This window comes from Pseudopodoces humilis, chromosome 2, assembly GCF_049639895.1.
Source record: "Pseudopodoces humilis isolate 2021_Gansu_Grassland_sample_001 chromosome 2, ASM4963989v1, whole genome shotgun sequence".
NCBI lineage: Eukaryota > Metazoa > Chordata > Aves > Passeriformes > Paridae > Pseudopodoces > Pseudopodoces humilis.
Genome location: NC_142201.1, coordinates 73,140,738 through 73,164,475, shown reverse-complemented (window position 1 = coordinate 73,164,475; position 23,738 = coordinate 73,140,738). Strand labels below are relative to the sequence as shown.

Genomic DNA, 23,738 nt, shown 5'->3' with positions numbered 1-23,738 from the left:
GAGAATTTTACAGTATTTGCACACCAGTGGTGGCTTGCTCAAGTGAAAATATGACAAGAATACTGTACACAATTATGTCATCCAGATAAAAACAATCCAGGGTCTTGCTGTTGACCTTAGTTGTAGACTTCAACACCATTTTTTTTTACAGTTCAGTGAGGTGGCTTGGCTGAGAAATTTGTGGATGAGAGCACCATCAGGTACAGGAACAATCTGTCTGCATTCAACAAGCATCTCCAGAGCAAATGTCTGTTAAGGAGGCAGGTGAGAGAAAGAAAATGTTTCATTTGCAGCCATTTGAGGTGGCAGGCATGGTCTTCCAGAAAGTTTAGACGAAGCAATGCAATTCTGATTCTGCCCCAAGAGGGCATATATTAGTTAAGGCAGAGCAAGTTATTTGCATTATAAATTAGGGTCCAAATGCTGATGTTGTCAGTATAACCATTTCATATAAAGCACATTAACACACCTAAAACAGATTTGTAATAATGAATGAAATGTCTTTTCCTCTTTTCTCCACAATAAATTATAGAAAATCATAGTGACACACAGAAAGTGATAATGACAAAAATCCTTAATTGTGGCAGCAAGGAGAATACACAAAACAGAGCACACTGGAGCCAGTGGCTATTAATCTTCTTTAGTATTCCTAGCCAAATCTTTGTAATTTTTACTTTGCAAGTGCAAAGTGTTTCTGTGATGTTTACAGGTGTAACAGAACTGGAATTCTGAAATTAAAATTAAATTTAAAATTAAATTAAAATGGTTTTTTAAAATTCTGGTAAACATGAAAATTTTGGAATGTATGGAAAATGTTATCACTCTAAATCTCTCATAATTTAAGTGTTTGGGAAAGCTCCCCATCCACCTAGTACTGTCAGGGGAATAGTCTGCAAAACTCAGAACATTTGCTGTATGCAGTGACAGCCGCATGACATTTATTTTTGGCACACGGTTCCCCAAACGTGCTCATTGATGTTCACTTTATACAGAGAATATCCGACACCCATATTTGTACTTACATGAATTAGAAGTTTCATATACATAATGCTTCTGTGAGAGGAAAAAGATTCCTAATCTTGGTATGAGAACAAGAAGGAGCTGCAGAAACACTGTGTGATGAAGTGACCCTAATCCCCATTCCCCATCTCTCTGTGTCACTGCAAGGAGGAGTCAGAGGATCAGAAATAAAATTAAGACTGGGAAGAAGGGTTGGGTGGGGGGAAGGTGTTTTTAAGATTTAGTTTTACTTATTCTTTTTCTACTCTGGCCCATGATGTAAATTGGAGAGTGATCTATCCCTGACGATATCCCAATCCATAAGCCTTTCTTTAAAGTTTCTCTCCCCTGGCCAGCTGAGGAGTGACTTTGGTGGGCACTAGAGAGTAAAAGTTCATCTCTTCCTCACTGTGCCAAGGCCAGTCCTTCAAGCTCTCTTAAGAGCAACTGTCATCCCCATTCAGCTTTTTGTGGCTCTCATTCAGCAAAGCAATGCAATCAGCATATTGTTCCTTTCCATCTGCTGTCCTACACCTCTCCCTGGCAAGTTGAGCACTTCCAGGGAAATCCAGCTTCTCCGAAGTCTGGGGGAGATTTTAGCATGGGCTTGGCTGACCGGGACATCAGTGTGAAGAGCCCCTATGAAGGTAACAGAAGTCCTCCATGTTTTGCAGGTTTCATTTTTTTCCCCGAAACAAGAAATCACCTCAGCATGTCCTTTGCTTTTAAGCCCAGGGATGCTCTGAAGCCCTCGTTTTGTCAGGGCAGGACAGTGCAACACATGGTACAGATCTGCTCAGTGCAGGGTCGGGGCACCTGACCTGGGGTGGCTTGGTGGTCTCTGGAATGGGAGGCTGGGAACAAGGGGGACAGTGACCCCCAACACAGCCACTTCTGGTCACACCACCAGATGTTTGCCAGTATGTGCCCAGAGCTAAACCAAGGGTCACATCTGGGCCAGAGTAGAAATTCCCACCTCCCTAGTCCTGGGTGCATTGAGGCGCTTTGATGATGACTGGGACACCAGGGGACTGCCATAGGAGAGGCACTGGCATTCACAGCACAGGTCATAGTCACATGGAGCTTTGCTTGCCCTTTCTCCTCTAGACTGCAAATGAATAACCATTTAAGCACATTTGTATTTCAATAAGGCCAAAAAGGGAACATAATTACTATGAAAATCAGTGCACCAAGAATCCTGTAATATTTAAACCCGACTGTTGACCTTAAAGAGTTCCATCTCATTACCACTTCCAGGAGGTAAAAAGGGGCAAGTGAGAACTGCAGAGGACAGCTGTGGTGGCATGTAATTCTGTGTTGTAGACCTCTGCAATACATTTTGTTAACATCTACTCTCCTCCCTTGTCATTTTCTCCATCACTTGACTCCTCTTTGAGCATCTGAAGACACTCTGACTTTAGCCAAAGAAATATTTAATAACATTTCCAGGCCTCAGAGGATGTCAGAGTACTTTTAACTTTTCTACTGTCTTTGAAGAGATGGTGTGCTGTTGGGACCATCCTCTGGCTCACAGCCCTCAGAAGTGCCAGGAGAAGCCCCTTTGGTAAGGAATTCTGTATTGCATGTTCAACCCAGAGTGCCTGTCCAAGCACTGTTGCCCAAGCTGGTGTTCCCCATGCCAGAACCTCCTTCCAGAACCAGAACCCACTGGAACTCAGCACCATCGGTCTGCCTAGGACAATTAGAGTGACACTTTCTGCTCTGAGCGAGCATGAAATGGATCAAAAAAGCTGCTGTGACTCAGCTGAAAGGAATACCTTGCAGGAAGACTGATGGCATCTAAGACTGACAATAAAATCTGACTCTTCTCTCAGACATCCCAGGTGCTTCACTGCAGACCTGGTGAGAGGGAGTCTGACCTATTCATACATATGGTAGTCAAAACATGATGTTAATCAGCCTGGAAGGCAAGAAATGCTAAATGTGACACCAAACACTGCCTAATGCTGCCTCTGCCAGGGAAACAGAGGGAAAGCAGGAAAGCTCTACAGGGGCCACAGGGCCTGCAAAAAAACAGATCTGTGTTGCATAAAGTCCACATTAAATTATTCAGGCTTGCTGCATTTGAGCCCCAGGTTAGAACACTGCTTAACCCTGTGTCAGAGACAGCAGAGAATCTGGAGGCAGCACCTCTGAGCTATCCCCAGTCAGAACAAGAGTACACTGAATAATCGAGCACAACTGCAGACCTGATTCCTAATTTGTCACACAAGGTCATGATATGGCAGTACTTCAGAAGGACATTCAAGCAGTAATTGTTCCTTGCCAGAAAACCATATATTCTTAAAGAAAATGCAGCTACAGACAATGCACAAACCAAACAGCAGCTGCTCAGGCACCAGCAAACACAGGGCCATGCAGACACAGAGCTTCAGAGATGTGTCCTCCTGCTTTGTTCTACATGAATGCAATCCACATAATCAGAAATAACAGGGAGCCCAGTTTAGTGAGTTAAGTCACTGTACAGACACCCAGCAGAGGCTGTCTCTGCCCTTTCTCACCAGTGACACCCCGACTTTGTGTAGCACTGCACCCTGGAGCTGTTCACGCTAGCTCTGGTCCCACAGTCCAGCCAGGAAAGGGGTGAGTTCCAGCACCCAAATGCTGTGTCCCACTACTGAAGCCAGCTCAGCCTTGATGCAAGACATGTTTCCAGCTATGTGATATTAACTGTGTGCAAATCAGCCCCTGAACATGCCCAAGAGGGCTCACTGCTACAGACATGCTTCCTTTGTTGTCCAAAGGAAAGAAATCAGTTATGACAAGGCTGCTGCTTCATGGACAGCATGTGTAGTTGAGGAATGAGAATGCCTTTCCCAAGGGCTCTTTGGAAGACAAAGACAGCAAGCAGACAGCAAGCAGAGCGCAGGCCAGGTAAATTGTGGTGGCAGCAAGCTCTGCTCTCACTGCTCTCGTTCCCCTCAGATTTTCTCCATTACAAGATGGAAGCCTAGGAGAAATGGTGACAGTGAGCAGGCTGCCAGCACAGCAGCCTTTAACCTGCACATGGGAGGCAGGCAGGAGTAGGCCAAGCTGTCCTCAAGACCCCCACAATTTATGGGCACCTCAGTTTATATGCCATTATTTACAGCAGCACAACCTGCCAATACCATAGATCTTGCTACAACTACAGGTGATCAATCAATATAACAGGTAATGACAGCATAGCTTAGCAGCACTCATTTCCAGAGGCACCAATAGCCATTCACCCTACAAAAGTCAGCCCATTATTTTAGTTCCAGAAATGCATTCCAGGTATCACACTCCTTTGGTAGCACAAGAGTTGTATCAAATAAATTGCACTAGTCCTTGTAGGCCACAGCTGGCTGCGTAAGCCAGACCACCATCAGTTCCCCTCTACTCCAGTCCTTTGCTCTTCTGAAGTGCATTAAATAAAACTTGCTCCCCTGCTAACATTTAGGGGTTGAAAGTGCCCAGCAGAAAATCTGCATCAATATTGCCTTCACTTTAATGTTTTTCCCTTTTTTCCCCCTGGGGGATCTCAGGGTCCCCCCACCCCCACAAGTCCTGGTGCTAGAGAGACACACACTCGTAGGAATGCGGGTGTGTAGCAGAGCTGGTCTGGCTGTTCCAGCTGGGCTGGAACTCACACCTTACAGGAGCTTTCACACAACACTACAATGAAGAACTACAGAAATCTGGGGATGGAAGGCATGAATTGTGGGTATTCGAGAGTTAAGGATGAGAAAAACATCTGTGGTATCCGAACTAACTTTCCAGTTCCCTTTGAGGAAATCATTATTACCACAACAAAGAGAGTAAATTCCAAACTGAAAGAGATCTGTAACCCCTCATGGACACCAAACTAGGCAAGACCAAACCAGAGGCAACAGTCTGACTATTCAGCTTAACTGCTTCATATGCCATTCACTTCCTCCTCCCTGATCCACAATTTTGCACAACATGTAGCTCTGCCTTTTCTGCCCAGAGCTCCATTCCAATTAGCTGTGGACTGCAAGGAAAGCACTGCAGCTACAGTGTAAGAGAAGGGAGAACCAGGCCCTTTGTCTTTAAAAGCTTAACACTGGCCTTAGTGATTTGCATGGGCACTATTTTCCCACTTAATCCTCTTCACTGTAATTCAGAGAAGTAAAGCAAACACTGCAGAGGTAGTAGCTGAGTTTGGCCTTTATTCTGTTAACATATGCACACAGTGCTAGCCACTGTTATTAACTCAATACACAATCTTTATTCTGTTATTTTAAAGAGGAAACAGCTACAATCTGCATTAAAATACCTTTCAAAAATACCTTTCACTAAAAAAACCGAAGAAAATATTATCTACAGATAGTAGAGGAAGCATCACAGGCTACAGTTTCTCTAGAATCACACACCAGTTTCCCTGATCATAATAACTCTTCTGCACCTTCACACAATCCAGGGATCTGCACACAGCTTCCAGTTCCCCTTCACAGAACACATGGTAATAGCGGTGAAAAACAGGGCTGAGTTCTTGCGATTCTTTGGAGCCACCTGAAACCAACTCTGTATCAACACTTTCCTCCTTTTTAGTACCACCTTTCAGGTGCCAGGGAACCAGCAAATCTTGAGAGTGAAAGGAGGTTCTGTTAGTGTGAACAGGCAGTCTGAAGTCTGTTACTGGCTTGGCACCACAGCTTTCATCCTTCAAGTCGTTAAGGTGTTGGTCAGACCATGCTGAGTCTTGGCTGCTGTTACCAGGCGCTTGACCACTAAGTGGTCTCTGGGCTGTTCCAGTATTCATTTCCTTGTTTTTGTTTTTACTACCATTCTTATCCTTAAGGTATTTAGACTTCTGGTTTTTGTATTCTTGTTCCATTGCCCAGACATAAATGAGTGCTGTTCCACCAGGTCTTAGAAGCCGAGCTAATTCCCGGATAGTAGCCAGTCTCCGCTCCTAGAAAGGAAAAGCAAAAGTGTGAAGCTAGTACATAAACAAGAAGTCAGGAAAATGGAATGGCAGCAATCTCTCCTTACCCAAGATACAAGAAAACTTTAAGGTGTTTTTCCCCACTATTTATTTTCATTCATAGTACAGCCCCTCAGTGTGTACAAGCCAAGACACTTTCCTAAACACAGTTTCTTCATTGAGACATCCTTCATGTCAAGCACTGGAATAGGCTGTCCAGGGCAGTAGTGGATTCACTATCCCTGGAGGTATTTAAAGGACCTGTAGATGTGGCACTCAGGGACACTGTTTAGTGGTGAACTTGGCAGTGCTGGGTTAACAGAGAGACTTAACGATCTTAAAGGTCTTTTCCAGCCTCGATGATTCTACTATTCTCCTTCCATTTGAAAACAGTTTTGTGCTGAGCAGGATTTCTTGGACATATCAGCCCCCCTGGAAAAGACAGACACCTTTTCAAGAAGGTGATTCAGTATTTAAAATCCCAGATCAAATCTACCACACCTGATGATGCACAGGCTAAGTTTGCCATTGAAGGGGTCAGACTTAGAGCTTAAACACAGGTCCTCTGATGGCACAAAGTGAAGATATGTCAGCCTTCTCTAAAACAGAGTTCCTTCTACTTTTTTTACTGGATTTGGAAACATTCACTGCATTTCTGGTATGGAAAAATCTGTGGGGCCCCTCTAAGATGATCTAGAAACTTGTTACCATGACACAGTTTCTGCCAGGAGAACCTTGCCCAGCCCAGAGATATAGCAAACTGGTGAGTAGTCTCCCTTTTGCTTGGAGATGGACAACCAATGCACAAATTAAAAAACCCAAAATCACAAGATCTGCCCAAGAGTTTAAGATCTGAGCCAGGAAACAATATATCTCTTGACTCCCAAATCAGCAGCCCCTTCTCCAGTGTCATTAATTACAAGCACACAAAAATGAAACCTAAACATAGGACCAAAGCTTCAGGGGGACCAAGGGCATCTGAGAAGCAGAAGGAGAATTTGAAGAGAAAGTCTAAGAAGCAGCAGTAGCACAACAGCTTAACTCTGCTCTGACAACTGCTTACACCAAATGCAAACCTTGGATTTCTTCCCATTTTGTTTTCGCTTGTATTGTAGTATTAGCAGCTCTGCACAGCAATTCAGCAGTACAGTGGAGCAGAGAGAGAGCTGACTTACTGCTGTTGAGAAGTGGTGGATTACAGCAATAGAGATGCAGGCGTCACAAGAGCCACTGCGGATTGGCACTGACAGGGCATCACAGACAAATGCCTGGAAATGTTTTTCTCCACAAATATCCACCAGGTTTTTACTGCGATCACAGCCAACCTAGAAGAGAAAGTGTTTCATTAAGCTTTTCATGAGAGGATAATTACAAGACTGGAATACGACTTTCATTTGATGCTTACAGTAATAGAGTCATCACAATCTCCTACTGAGGGAACACAGTTTAAAATTAAAACAAGTGTGAGAAAATAGCCTTAAGAAGAGTATATAGTTCCCAGGTATAGACAAAAAGAAAACAAGCCTGATGCTGACTTAAAACAAAGATAAAAGACTGGATATTAGACAACTCATTATAGCACCCTGATTTTAAACCAGCTTAAGACAGACCATGTTTCAACCTAACTTTTCTTCAAAATTCTTTCAAGGTGTCTTGCAATGAGCAAAATGAAAGGTGACCTAACCTGAGTATTTTCTTTTCATTTCAACTGCCATTTGTAACTTGACAACATTTGAAGTACCCAAATACTGAACTCACAAAAGCTGATCTACAAGTGTGAACAATTATCTTGACTTTGGTGGCGTCACTAAAGTAAGGCATACAGCTTCACTCATCACCCAGGTTTTGTCATTTCGGAGTGAGGAAGTGCTCAGATGCTTTTTCTCTTACCCCTCAGTATCACAATCCACAAAAAATTTAGGCTAAACATAATTTTCCAAGGATGTGTACAGTTCAGTGAAGTGAACTCTAGGACTATTTCAGAATATCTCATAAAACATTAATATTTTTCCCCTTTTAAACCCAGTGGTCAGCCTGCTACACCTGCCCAGTCCACATCAAAGGCAGTAAAACAAAACCTACCATCTTTGAAAAATCAGCATCTAGAAGTGTTTTTTACATGCTTGCATAAAAACAATAAATCTAAATTGACCAAGACACCTTCTGAAAGAAATGGTGAGGCATGCACCACCCTGCTACCAGGTTGTATATCAAACCTGGCATGTAGGAGAACAATAAATTTATTTGTTTTCAATGACTAGCAACAAGTAAATAGCAGAGAACAGGTTCAGAATCCTAAATAATTACTGTTGACAGTGTTTATTGAATTTGACACAGAAAGAATGCTAAACCATCTTTGATGCAAGAAGAATAGCAAATAACTGGCCCTGCTTAATTAACTGAGAAGAGACAACAGCACCACTAAAATTAAAAATCTCTTATGCAATGATTAATGAAAATATATTTATTTTCCAATATATTTTTTCATTTTAGCTGTTTAAATCCTTTTTATCTTGCAGCCTACCACCACAGTTTTAAAGAAAACCAGAATTCTGTTCCTGTCTTATTTCCTGAAAGCTTACCAGTGAGCTGTCTTCTGCTCAGGTCCCTGACTTTTGATCGAAAGTAAATGAAACAGCTGTGAAAATGCCAACCTGACAATACAGGATAATCCTCCACAAAAACTATGAATATGTACATGTTATCCTGCCAATTAGCAATAAACAGACCTGAAAAGATCAATCCCCCTAACTTGGTTAATTGCTTTCTTCACATTCATTCCTTGGTCTCTCACATTTACTAAAGCACTGAGTGAATTGTGTTGTTTATGAATAAAAACAGGAAACACTTGTTTACTCGAATGCAAACAAATCCCCATCATTTTACACTGGCAGCCAACTGAAGTGTCTTTAAATTACTCTGACAACCTGCATGTTAGTGATTGCACACCTCATTACCAGTATCTTTAACTACTTCTGCAATTGAGACATTGGCTTGCAGTACTTAATAACAGAACTCAAAGGACCAAATTCACTGCTGCCAGAAGGAGGAAGAAGAACACTTGCAGCTTCCACTGACGGTATGCTTTCCCAGAAAGAATTACTTTGGCCCTCCACATCTAGAGTGAAGATGGGCTGGATAATGGAACACAATCCCCTGTTCCCAGAATGACCTTGGAAAAGACTACAATGTACATTATTGATGACATCCAGTGAACGAGAATGAGAACAGGAATGAGAACAAAGGCATGACTGCCAGATTGCAAAGTCCTCATTTGCATCTGAATTATATAAAATATTATGAAGTCAGGTTTACCTGTATTGACATACTTTCTAAGCAAATGTACATCCAAAGCAAAAAGACAGTTTCACAGTGAAAATTGAGATCTTGAAACAGAACACTTCAAACACACAGCTGCTCTAAAATAGGTATATTAGGCTAAAACTTTATGTGGTTTTAAATGTAAACATGACAATAGGTGTTATGCATATATGCATAAATGGTGAACACAGGGAGTCACCACAGATGCCTGGTGCTGAAGCTAGGCAACTTTAGCATCCTTACTAGAATTATCGCTAGGCGATATTTCAAAATAATTATAATCGCCACATTCCTGCATTTTCTAACTTGCAAGAGACATACATTCATTGACAACCAAAGTACATTCATTTCAGTCACTTAGAAAACAATAAGATAGCAAAAAGCAGGTAAGTTTAATGGTGTAATACCAGCTTACAGCTGGAAAATTAGCCTATCTGTGGTTTTTATGAGTACAGAAAACATTTACAGTAAGGGGCGGAGATCCCAAACTCAACTTTTCCCAATTCCATTACTAACTGATTTTTAAAATCTAAAGCATGCAGAAGAGTTTTGATGTGATGAAAGGACTGTTTTAATTGAGAACAGGTTTCTCTCTCTGTAATTAAAACATTTAAAACAAATCTCAAAATATAGCTGGAAAGCTTTCATTTTTGCCAGTTCATATCTCTATTTTCGATGCTGAGGACAGGATATTTATGGTCTTTGCTGGCATCTCTTCTAGAAGAGTGGAGAAAGGCAGATAAGTACTTTTAGTCTGGCGTCTAAACCCAAAAGAATCCAGTACATCTCTTGGTGAGTCAAGCTGTATGTGTATGTTTTTAGGCTTTCTATTTCTTATTATCTATGATTCTTCTCAACCATTTCTTATACCTTAGCTTTCCGAATAAAATTCCTTGCTCAGACTCCACAATTTCTCATATATATCTCAAATAGCACGGCTGATAATTCACCTGCGTCTACCCCAGCAAGTCCACCTCTCAGCAAGTTGCTCCACTCTTTTCCCGTAAAGGAGGCTGGCTTCTCAGGCTTCTCAGATTTTGCTCCAGTCATCCTTTCCCACATCCCTGCCTTTTTGGAAAGTACCTCCACCCGTCTCTTCACCACCTTTTGTGATGTAAACAATGGCTCACAGGAGCTCAAGAGTGGCCACTGACAGGTACTGCGACTGAAATCCACTTGGATTTCAGGCACTGATTTGCAATGTCTAAGGATAAATATTAACTGCATCCAGCTCTTACTTTAAGACAGGTATTAGTATGGAAGCCTGTAACTCTAACTAGAACCCCAACAAACACAAAACTCAGGAAAGGGGCAAAGGTATGTCATCATTCTGGCATACCACACTGGATAATGCAAACCTTTAGACAATCAACATCTCAAAAAAAATAAAAATAAAAAAAGGCCAAGATAAAAGAGGAGAAGGGAGGGAGAAACAAATATAGCACCTGTGACTTGTCAGTTTGCAGCAGCTCTATACTGGCTTCCTGGAAATGGATAACATAGGCAGTTATTCTGCTCCTTCATGTTCCCATGCACCTTCACTTCCACCTTTACACCAAGGAGTAGCTAAAGTAGATTTTATAAAATCTGTTTAATGCAGTGGTTTGGTATAGATCATTAGGGGGCAAAAGACACTAATAAATCGCTTGCTTTGTAATAATGCTGCAAATCTACAAAAGATAAACCCTCTTGCACACTGAAAAAAAAGATAGGGAAAGACAGATTGAGGTTACCCACAACTATGTGTTTTCTTTCTACATTATCTCATTATAACTAACTCAGCCTGGTAGATTTAGTTCATTTAAGTATCTGGGAACCTAATTTATTCAGCACATTACGAAGTGATGAACAAAACCACATCTAATTCTGAAATCCAACCACTGAATGGAATTATGTCGCTCTCCAGAGAAACGCCTCAGCTATAACTAACAGCATGAGAAGCTCAAGAAACCAAATTACATTCCAGCAAACAATTCAAGCCGAGGAAGGCTTTCAGCATTCCTTTCATGTAGTGTTTTGATTTGCATTGTATATAGTCAGGGTATCTGTGAAAGCAAAGTGCTATGCCTAAGACCTGGAGTTCATTTCCCAGTGACAAAGAAAGAGGACCAAGTTGAGCAATTCAGTTTTCATTCTAGTTTTGTGCTGCTCTTGCCCAGTTCCTTCTGAGCTCTCTTTGCAGATCTCTCACCCATTCAATGACTCCTACTCACTACGAATAAGAGAGAGAAAAGGGCAGGAAAGGTTCATCTGTCTTCAATTGCTAAGACAGGGTGAACTCATTCCAGGTATACCTTTACTAATCGGTTTTGTCCCTCCTGCTTTTACCCACTACTAAAAAGTCCTTGGGAAGGGAATCTATTCCCAATCCGTACAAACCCAGTGCAACTAAAACCCACCCAAATTTATGCAACCATACCACAGTAAACATTCACTCTCTCTCCTCCCCACACCCTGGAAAAATCAAAATTTTATATAATTCTAGTAGATCACAGTTTGGGACAGTAATGCAGAAAACAGAGGTGCAAATCTCAGAGCAAAAGTGGGTCTTACAAAGTCTTGTGAAATATAAACTGTGTTACCAGTTACCTCTGAATGACACACACAAGAGGAATACAAATGTCTGCATTAAAGCAAATCATTTTGGCTCCTCTGTTGCCACATTTTTTTTGCTATCATCAGTACTCTGCCAAGTAGAGTAATTTCTTTATACAAAAAGAAAACATATCTATCCTATGGCAGTTTCAGTTATTTGCCACTGAATTTCCCACCAATTTATCAGTTCAATTAAAAATGTAAACCACAAATTTGAAAGATGTCAATGACTTTTCATTCACGCTGTAGCCCTGTGGGGATTCTGAACATTCCTGCAGAGACTTATACATCACCACACCTACCTGAACGCTGGAAACAAGGAGACAAAGCAGAAGTGCATAGAAGTTAATGAGATCATTGCAATAACATCAATCAAACCCTTGTGGTAATCGGGGGAATGGCTAAGGCTGAAACACATTGTTCCATAAAAATAAAAGCTCTGCTTACAGATATGAATATTAAGCTTGAAAGCATCTAAATAAAATCTGTTAAAATACTTCCCCCAAATGAGATTGGGTGGGGAGAGAATTGTGAAAAACAACACTAAAACAGCGTCTCTTTTTTGCACTCATTTAAACGTAACAAGGTGGGCAAGATAGAAAATGTGATCTGAAATTCTGTTAAATTCAACCTTTCTCCAGCCTATATGCTAGCTGCATCAGACGTGGATTCCATCTCCTTAATCTGACTTTGTTTGCCATGGAATTGCTGCTCTCTCACTGTGTCAGAATAATGCAGCCATGACAGCACTGCTGAGTACAGATGGACTCGTGCATTTTGTTTTCACACAGGATACTCAAGTAGCTGAGGCCGCATGTAATCATCCAGAGAAACTGAAGCAACTACAATAGCACAGACCACAGTGGAGACATTTTCAGACAGTACCTGAAGATTAAAACCATCAAGAGAGCTACTTTACCAGTCATCTACCATTAGCATTGCTACTTAAAGCATAAAAGTACACAGCGACCTGTAAAGCATATTGCTTGCCTTCAGGAAATGCTTGCCTCAGGTTTTCAGTACTTCTGAGTCAAAACACCCCAAGCTACAGAGCTGTGCCAACAGTGCTTTACCCAATCCCTACACATCTCCTAATTTCACAGCACTGCTTTAGTGCTACTTTCCCAACAGGACGTGGGAAAGTAGCACTAAAGGTTAAGGGCTCCATTACACTGGAGAGAAAAAAAGAGACGTAGAATTTACTAAGTTTATGCCTGGATTTTATGCCTCCAACTAAAGAGGAATAAATGAGGGAGAAAAGTGATGTCCTGCATCTAGAGAGCACTCCCTTTAGCCCAAGAATGCACCTAATACATAAAACATTCTGTAATTCCTCACCCTCAGTTCCATGACTAGACCATGGCAGATGGAATTAACAGCACTTTTACCTTGTCAAAAGTTTAAAAACACCTGTAAACACAATATACACAGGGTTTTCTTTAACCACACTTTGGCTGCTACAGAAAAATAAATCTGGTAGAAAAAAGGAGTCAAATCCATCCTCCTGAGGCTCTGTGTTGACTTGTAGATGAAAACAACCAAATGCAAAGTCTAGAGTCTATCTCCATCTAAGAACCACTAGTTGTCACCAGTGGAAAATAAAATGTCAAGGGAGGCCAACTGAATGAAGCAATTCCCAGATTTTGTTTTTCAACTGTTTCAACTGCTTCTTTAATAGTTTCCTCCCTTTCACTGTTATTTTTCATGTTTTTTATTTCTCCTGCAGATATATATGAAATTAAGTAACCCCTAAAGCAACAGAGGAGAGGAGCTGGCTTTCCTTTGACTGCCAGCCAACGTAAGATCATTCCTGTCCTTAGCTGGTTAACTGTGGGCTCCAGAAAACAGACTGGTGCTGGCAATTTCTGAACACAGAATCTTGCATTAATTTAACTTTGAAAGTCTACCACAAACTTCCACAACTGCAATTTACCATATCCATTCTAGGACCAGCTGACCTTCATGATACCCTGATAAATGTTTCTCCTCTCTAGTTAGGTTTGATTTTTCTTGTAGGAGTCAGGACTGAAAGACTAAAGGACTGAAATATACTGAAATTAATAATTAGGCAACAGCGGTCAGGCATGAAGATGCCTACTTATTAATTGGTTGATGTTGATCTAGTCTATAACAACAATAAGGGAGATAATTTACTAACACAAACAGCATTGTAAATAACAACTTATCATTTTTAGCTGAATTTAAGTAACAGGACAGAAACTCCTGAAACAGACAAACAACTCCAAGTTTTATTATCAATAATTAACGCTTTGCCCTACATAGAAGTTTTCAAGTCTGATGCATTTCAGAGTGTTTCACAGGACAAACAGGTGAAAGAATCAGACAATCCTGGAACAGGAGAGAACAGATACCATAACACACACTTCTCTAAGATTTCTTTTGGGTTAAAACAATGGCACATTTGACTGTTTTTTATTTCCCCAAAAAAGGTCTTTTAAAAATTTGCAATGAAAGCTATCTCTTGGTTCATATTTTTTTATATATATACACTATATATATACACTATATATATATATATACACACACACACTATATATATATAAATATATATATATATATATATACATACACTTCATCTCTCCCTGATAAAAAGAGAGAGAAGTATAAAACCAGACTAAGTACAGACTGTGTGACAGTGAAAAGAGAGAAAATGAGCAGGAATTACATCAAAGCTGTCTAAAAGTGAAGAAAAGGGAGTGAAAGGCCAGAAATCTGTACCAAAGTTGAGATCTCCCTGTGAATTTTATGTTGCCATATTTACTGAGCCTGTGCACAGGGCCAGAGGTGGGACAGACAAACATGACATAATTCACAAACGAGATGTGTCACCAGGCCACTGGGAACTGAAGAGGTCATGAAAAATAGTGTTTCCCATGGAGATTTCACTCACCCACCAAACAAATGAAAATTTTGTTGCAAGCTTTCTAATTGCCTAACCATTTAATAAATTTATTCAACAACAATGACAAAAAAGGCTAAACCATTCATTACTATTTTCCTATCTGCTTCACCCATTACTATTTTTCTTAATGTATTTTGAATTAAAAAGTAGAAGTGGCTTTGAAAAAAAGAAAAAGGTAATGCACATAATGAATACATGTGGAAACTTAAGACAATTGGTAATTGATCTTGGATCAGGAAATAGCTTTCTGTTCTCAGCATTCTTCCAATGCCAACCTGAACCTCCAGGATGCTGCAAGTGCACATCAGAATAAACACCACAACCAGCAAAACCAAATGACAGTAGCTACTACTTACCATGTACAAATCCTCCTTGATGCCAAGGTACTTCCCGTTACCACAACCAATATCAGCCACTATTGAACCTGTTGGCAGGGACCTGAGAAACTCTACGATTCGGGGCCATGGGCTATGCCTGGTACTGCTGAAGTGTGTGGCAATCTCCTCATACACCTTGTGTACATATTCTTGTTCCAGCTTTGAGGCCTCCCTCTCATCCTGGGGAAATGAAGGTTGTGCTGGTCTCTGCTGTCCTTTCTGGCTGTCACAGACAGATGGGTAAACTAGATACAGCAACAGAAACAAAATATTAATTTTTTAAGCAATTCCTCATTGATTAAGCTCACTTTGTAAAATTAAATTAAAAGTGAAATATTAAAATGTAAAAAATGCTTCATTCCTCTTTTACCTTTTAAAAACTGAAATGCAGGTCAAACTACAGAAGTGTTTGATGACCTGAAAATAAGTAACCAGCCCACATGTACCAGAGGCTGTTTGTAGTGATCATTAATCTGCCATGTTAATGATGTTTATGTTCTCAAAACTGAGATAGTGCCCCCAATGCCAAAGAGCACAACATCATTACAATTCAGCCTTTGAAATTCTATTCTAAGGGCATAAATGGACTTCAATTCCATGTAATTATAGAGCCACCTGTCTATTATTATCTCTACTGCCCTAAGGCACTTTGCATGGCTCTGTCACAGCAGATATGACTGCTTCTCCTTCTCTAATGTACCTACTTTCTCAAAATTACAGGCCCTCTCAAAAAAAAACAGCAAACAAACGATCAAAACTGAGGAAAAAACTTGAATAGTAGTTATTTCTATTTTGTTGCATTATTAAGCACTTTAAATGCCAATGAAACACAAGACTCCAGATTACTTGCCTGGCTCTAGAGCAAGCCAAATGCCCTCCTGTATAGAGAAACTCCAGCAACCACATGAATGCAACCAATTCAACCCATACAGTATGCTATGAACCGTCCAGGAATAGCTATGATGACTGCCAAAGCTACCCAAAGGAATCTAATTATTTGTTCAAAACAAAAAAATCTTCCTATTGGTTATAAATGACAATTTTGACTCATAGGTTGCCTCAAGGCACTTACTGCAATTGCAAGGGCTTCTCCTCACTTTCCTGAATGTAAATGACGTCCTTGTTTCCCTTCGATTTAATGTTAAATCTCCAACATCAGCAGTGATTGTTCTAACTTTGTGCCCAAGTTCTGATGCTTGAATAACATCATATTTTCGGGGTGTGATTCTAAAATAAAGCAACACAAAATAAAGGAATAATTCAATTTGCATCAGAAAAAACCCAATCAGTCTTTGTAAGAAGGCAATCCTTACGCTCTGAGAGAACTGTGATTACAGCATTCTATTTAACATACTTCTGAATCTCAGATTTCATGTTATTCAATTTCAGAGAGAGATGACACAAACTAATGAAATGAATTAAAGTGTTGTTTAATTGTATGTAATTACATTTCCCTTCCCTCCCTCCATTTTTTTCCATGAAGTTTGTTTATTTGCCTAGTACTTTTTTATATATTTATTTTTAATATATTTATTTTTGTCCTGGTTTTGGCTGGGATAGAGTTACTTTTCTTCTAAGCATCTGTGCTAACAGCAGCAGTGCTGTGATTTGGATTTAGTACAAGAACAATGTTGGTAGCACACTGATGTTGCAGTTGTTTCTCAGTAGTGCTTACTCTAAGTGAGGACTTCTCAGTTTCCCATGCTCTGCCAATGAGGAGGGCACAAGAAGCTGGGAGGTAGGATGGCCAGGACAGCTGACCCAAACTGGCCAGAGGGATACTCCACACCATAGAGCATCCTGCCCAGTGTAGGAACTGTAGTCCCAGTGTAGGATGGGCTGGGCATCAGTCAGTGGGTGGTGAACAACTGCACTGTACATCACTTGTCTCTCTTTGTCTTGGGTTTTGCTCCTCTCTCACACTTCCTTTCATTATGTCATGGGGTAGCTTTACCTTTAAGACAGCTTTGAGAGTTAAGGAAGTTGAAGCTGCTGGTGGCTGATGGGAGTTTTTCCTCCTGACCAATTATCAGTCATTTCTACAATGGACAGCAGGCTTGACCATTAAAAAGTTAAGTCAACTTGTAAACACCCCCTTAAGATGTACAGTCAGAAGTCTCTTGTCCTCTTTTGTTTCTGGCTTCTGAGAAGGTAACAAGGCTCTGTGGTAGCCTCCTCCATTCCCCCTCCCCCCCCCACCTTCTTCGGCCGGACAAGGCCACAGAGGATGAGAGGGAAGGGGTGGGGGGAGGAAAGGAAAGCAGAGCTGGCAGCCTGGTTTGGTTTTCAGTCTCTGCTGCTGGACTGAAACCTGATACCATGAACTCTTGCAGCTTTCTAAAGCTTTTAATTCTTTTACTACCTGGATAAAATGTACAGATTACTCCTTTTCTCAGAAAGACAGAGAACGAGAGAGACAATCAGCATGAAAAAGACATCATAAAACTACCAAAAACAGTGAGGAAAAGAGTTAAGTTTAAATGGGAAAGAGAGAATAAGAAGGTGCTTTACAGCTGAAGTAGCTTTCTGTTAAAGCTATGGAGATGGACAATAGTAGTTTAAAAAGACTCCTTTAATTCATGACTAGAGTATTGGGAGGAATAAAGTGTTCAAAGTGTGGACTTCTGAGAAAAAGAGAGAGTAATTGTGATACTGTGAGTTGCTGGAAATGGGTAGAGTGGAGATTTTGAAGCCTTGGGGGGCAATGAGAAAACTGTTTTCCAGGAAGGCTCACAGAGACAGATGAAGAGGACTTCTGCCTTTGAATAACTCATCCTTAAAATGACATCCCTAGACTCATGGCCCATACACACCTCAGAGTGATGTGAAATGGGAGGAGTGAGCTCTGATGACAGATTTCCGGGCAGCTGGCATTAGAGAAATAAAAAACTATAACAAAAATAGTTTTCTTGTGAGAAACTCCATAGATTGGCAGAAGGAAACTTCTGTTTCTCTACAAAGACTGATGAAAAGACTCTAGCAAGAATTGGGACTGGTTTTGACCACCAAAGTTCTAATTTTTTTTTGTCTCTATGTTATCATATGTACAAAGAAATGGTCAAGTAGTGAGAGATAAAAGGGTTTTCTGGAAGTTTATTCTGTGTTCTTATTCTTGTAGTTTGTTAATAAACTGTCTTTATTCCTTTTAAGTTTTAAGCCTGTTTTGCTCTTGTTCTAATCCATATCTCACAGCAAGAAATAAGTAATTTTTTTTAATTACTGGTTTAAAACCACGACACATTACTATTACTATTTGAATTCCCAACGCCAAAAATAAAATGCTGCACACCCTCTTGCTTGGCACAGAGTGGTTTTAGTATTGCAGTGCCAATAATGGAGTTTTGCCAGGTTATCCAACCAAATATGAAATACATCACTAATGAACTTCATCAGAAAAGTCAGAATTTTACTTGCACCAACAAGTCAAAAAGAGAATACATCTTTCATCCTCCTCAATGACATTGCACAGCTTATTTCTAAACCATGTGTTTCTCTTTCCCAGAGAACTGAACAAAAATGCTTTCCCTGTGCACTTTGTTAATGGGGTCAAAACAAAGTCTCTAATTCCTTGGCATCCAAGCGTACACACTGAAGACATCTCCAGATTAATTTCAAAACTGACTCTTGTGCTTTTATAATTTAACTTCTGAAGTGTAGATAAAAGGCACCACAGATATTATTAAATACATTTTGACATTATGTATGCAAGTGAATTAGTTACAACTTCTTGCTGGATGATTTTAATTTTGGTTACAATATGACATTCCAGTGGTATGATGCAAAGCTTACTCCAGTTGACTATCTTGACACACTACTGCTTTTAAAATATATAGAAAAACTGTATTTAGGAAAGGAGGACAAGAAGCAGCACAGGAACCATTTGTACATTAGTAGAAAGGTCTAAGATCCTCATTTTCAGTGTAGTTTATTCATTGGTTCTCAAAAGACAACCATCACTTGAAGGTACAAGGGAGTTAAGTAATAATCTCATTCCAAGTTTTAACAGACAGGTACACTATTCCACCTTCAATGGCTACTGGCCAGTACTGCAAGTGTCCAGCATGCATCCTACTGCCTCCTGGGAGCGTGGCTGCCCAGGGCTGGCTTGGAAGGAGCAGAACTGATAGCCCTGGAGAAAGCTGAGACTTCAGAAAGGGGAAGCCCTTCTTCCCCTTGGAGCTAATTTTAAATGGAGGCTGTCCCAGTGGCCCTTGTTCCAGTTACAGCCTCAGATGCATCCCCAGCTCTGTCTGTGCACAGCCCCCACCTTGACCCTGGGCTGGTGTTCCAATCTGGCTTCAGCACAGCCCATGGAGCTGCCTGATGTCTGGGGCTGGGGACTGCTCACCAGCTTCCCAGCAATGTCACTGACATGGAAACTGCACTGTGCTCTCAGAGCTGTACAGGACCTTTCCAAAAGACAACTGATGGTATTTGACAGAACAGCATAAGAAGCTTACATTGCTGGTATCTGTACTGCGTCCTGTGTATCAAACAACAAGGGAGTTCACTGCCCTGGGCATCTATAATTGATGCACAGCAGAAGTACCAAGTGCTTTTTACAACTATTTAATTGAACAAGGGAATATACAGGTGGCATAAGAACTCTAAAATTAACCATGTAAAGGTTGTCAGGGAGTTTATAGTCACTCTGTTTTCATAATACATATTAACCAGCAAAATTAAAAGGCAGAAAATTTTCTGCCAGTAAAGGATTTGGCTTTTAATTTACACAGAATGTAATTAGTGTCTCCAACTGACTGCTGAACCAGTGATGGCTTGGGTCAAACAAAGGAAGAAATGCTTACTATGGGCATTTCTGTCCAATACAGGGTTGCCATATGTTCCTGAAATGTATTACTGTCACACTCAGAGCTCACCAAGATTTTAGCCTTTTTGCCAATTTCAGCACTCCAATTGTATCTCCCAGTGGTGCACAATTTAAAAAGCATGTATTTAAATTTTACAATAAGCAAAGCCCCAAGACACATTTAAAGAAATCTCTTTGCAGCGTCTCAAAACTGCTCAATGCAGTCTTACCAGCAGCTAAAGTGTCCCTAAAGCAGCTGGGAACAGCTCAGGAAGACTCCCCTCTGCCACCCTCAGGCTCTCAGTGCAGGGGAAGTCAATCTCTTAAACTAGCCTTTCTCTCAAGCCTTTGGCATATGTGATCCAATGGGAAAAGATGTGGGCTGAAAAGAGAGAAAGGGAATGGTGACACTAATTGCACTACAGTCAATTCTTTGCCAGCTCAGTCATTGAGAACTTCCACACTGCAGATGTGAGAGCGATTTCTGACTGAAACTTCACTTGTGACAGCAGCAGGGAAGTACACCTCAGGGACTGGCAATTAGCTTCCTAAATCCCCAAGTTTTTCAATTTAACCTAAGCAGCATCTGAGCAGCAGTGTGAATTTTCTCTGAATTTATATTTATATATTTATAAAAATATAAATTTGAATTAATAATTTTTTTAATTATAAAACTTGACTTGATTTCTTTTAGGCGATTTTAAACACAGAATGTCATTAAAGAAGCAAACAAACAACATTTATTATTCCTCTATGATAGCAATGCAGGGACTCTTACACATACCCATGTGTCCACAGGTATCTGGATTCTCCAGTCATCACCAATAAACTGCATCGGGGCAGCATAATTGCTACTGTATGGCCATCAGGGTGTTTGAAATCCATCACAATCTAAAAAGAAACAAAACCAGTCACCATGAATGAGCATGACTTTACAGAGCTTCATATGCAAGCCAGGTATTCTCAAGTCCTAGCTTTGTCTCTCTAATGCGTTCAACTGAATACTGCTACGAAGCAGCTACATATTTCCTAGGGATGCAAAAGTCTCCAGGTCTCCTAATGTCCTAATGCTCCCTCCCCTTCAGCACTATGTTCAAATCTCAGGCAGTCACAAATATATGTATATAGAGATAATTAAAACTACTTATAAATTTCTTTTCACAATAAATACTTTGTAAGAACAGTAGCACTGTTCAATCTTGTGTGTAGCTGTGAGGCAGGAAAGGACTGCCAGCCCTCAACTAAAGGCAGCTGCATGAGAGGAAAAGAGGGCTCATTTGCTGGATCTTAAGCATCTGAAAGTTATGTACCTGGACTAAGGCCATCAGCTACTGTCTTTTTGTGATGTCTAGGCAGAGAAACAAGTTTCTCCAGAGGGTTACTCATCCTAGTGTAAAATGTAGAGCTAAGTTATGTGGAATGACCCTATGCCCTCTGGAATTGCTTATCCATTCACAGTGGAGCTGAGACAATTAGCTCAGTAGATACATAACATTCACATAAGCAGTATTAGGTGAGAGAAATAATTTCCAAACTGCCAACTTTCTTGGAGATTTGAAGCACACAAGTACATCCCAAGATCCTGACTAACATGCCAACTACCAGACCATCCTTTTATTATCTGCCATCTGGCTTCCAGCCACAGCAATATACTGAGGTAACGCTTTCAGCTTTATTCCAATTTCACAGCCCAGATGGTAGTGGTACATTTTGCTTCTGCTTGGGCTAGGAATGTTATCCTTTTACATTTCCCAAATGAGAGAAACTCTTGCTGTGGAAAATAAGGAGCAAGTCATTTAAGCAAGCCAAATGAGTTACAGAAGACTTACTGAAAAAGAAAAGTGGTCAAAACCTATTCAAGTCAGCAATTCCTGGTATACTGGAGAATTAGCACCATGAAAATGTTGCCATCTGATTTGTAACCTACTAAGTATGCAATTTAAAAGCAGACTTACTCCAGTATGCCAGATTGAAACAAATTAGGCAGTTCTCCTTCTGCGTACAGATGCGTTTAACAAAGAAAAAAGTGGTGCAACAATCAGTAATTCAGCACAAAAACTCAGCATGACAGAGACTGAGTAAGCAAGACTCTTAAACACTACAAATTGCCACTAACAACAATTAGTATTTAATGTTGTGCACACTGAAGCAAAGCACAGTGGCGTTTACACTTTTAGGAAAAAAATTATTTATGCTGTACTACCACTCAGTGACACAGCTTCTCCTGTTGGGCTATCTATATTTACAGCAAGAAGTGACAAGGGTGACAAACAGAGGAGGTGAAAGGGGTAGAGGGATATTAGGGAAGAGTAAAAAAGCATAACTAAAAGCTCTGATTAATGATCATGGAACGTTTCAATAGTTACACAAATAGATGAATGGCAGTCACTGGCTATACTGTACTCCTTCCCTTGGACTTCACTTTATTCTAGGAAACCTCAAAGAAGCACAGGGTGAGGACGGAGAAAATACAGTGGGCTTTACAAATCTGATGGGGATGCTATTCTGTAAAGCACAAGAAGCATCAAGTCTCTGTAAAAAGATGCAGATCTGGCAAGGCAAATAAATCACATGTTAACTAATCAGGACCAGCAAGTAAGGAAAGAAAAAGCATGAAAAGAAAAGAAATGGGGAGTGAAGCGGTAGGATTAAATAGGTGAGATGATGCATCAGTCTGTCTTTTGCCTCTCTGGCTCACTGCTGCTGGGGACAGGTGTGAGGGGGCAAGACAGAGTCCGGGTTCTTCAGCATTATGGCATGATAAACTGAACACAAGAATGTCCAGATTCCTTCCTAGAAGGAATCACATTACCCCACTGGTCCTCCTTCTGAGTTAGTAGTAACTACAAAGCTCTGTTCTTCCAGATGATATTAAAGAACTGCACTTTATCCATGAATAAATGAGGAGACCTCTAATGGGTCCCCTGCAGTTCCATTTCCCATCTCTCTCCAGGGCCCAAAAGAGGACCTTGTTCCCTTTCACTTCTGCATGCCAGGCTGGTGACTCCATATGAAGTAGTGGGAAACAACAGTATATCCAGATCCCTGCCTTCTCTGATGTTTCACCACATTCATCTCCAATTCCTTCTTGCCGACCATCTGTGTGGCCCCAGAGTCTCTTCACAGGAGATGCCCCTCAAACCCTGGCCTCTAAACAAATGTGCAGAGGTTCAGAGTGGTCTATAGGCAGGTGACATGTTGGGAGTGAGAGACCACAAAACTATGCCTGGCAAATGGATTTTCAGACAGCAGTGGGAGGAAAATAGAGAAGAGCATGTTCTCCTAACTGAATTTCAGCTACACTAATCCAAAAAGAAATACATGAAACAAAATTTCTGATGGTAAAGAATTTGAGGCTGAAAAGCAAGAATTTGTCTTGGTAACATCTAGTTCTCACGAGAACAGAATCCCAGCTCTGTTCTTGCTCCCTACTTTTCTAGGAAGGGAAAGCTTCTATATATATTATAATCTCACTTTGTGTAGCTGCTCCCCATCTAACTGAGTTTCATCCTTATGAGAAGCTGGGATGATTTGGGAAGGAAAATATAAATAAAGGATTACTTTACTTGCAAATGGGCAACGACATCAAGTAATTAGCAGTAATTAAAAGAGCCAAAAATCCAAATCCAAAACTGACTTTTGCTTATGAAGGAGACTGAGGCCTCAGCTAGAATACATTTAGGTTTTGCACTGATCTATTAACAACAAATTTGACATTGCAATTGAGACAGAGAATAAAATTTAAGGAACATCTGAAAAAATTAATATAATTCCTATGCTTGA

General features: G+C 40.6%; 1 protein-coding gene across 9 annotated transcripts in view; it reads right to left on the bottom strand.

The window, feature by feature from the left end:
• Window positions 1–5,174: 5,174 nt before the first annotated feature.
• The window catches only part of ALKBH8 (alkB homolog 8, tRNA methyltransferase), a 46,390-nt gene continuing 27,826 nt past the window's right edge, over window positions 5,175–23,738 (bottom strand). For all 9 annotated transcript variants that reach the window (XM_014261658.2, XM_088051511.1, XM_088051507.1 and 6 more), the window contains 5 exons: window positions 20,740–20,846; window positions 16,218–16,372; window positions 15,125–15,390; window positions 7,105–7,254; window positions 5,175–5,917 (listed from right to left, as the gene is read on the bottom strand). In XM_014261658.2, the coding sequence (XP_014117133.2) occupies window positions 5,351–5,917; window positions 7,105–7,254; window positions 15,125–15,390; window positions 16,218–16,372; window positions 20,740–20,846 (1,245 nt within the window). In that variant the 3' untranslated portion in view covers window positions 5,175–5,350. The remainder of the gene's footprint in view (window positions 5,918–7,104; window positions 7,255–15,124; window positions 15,391–16,217; window positions 16,373–20,739; window positions 20,847–23,738) is intronic.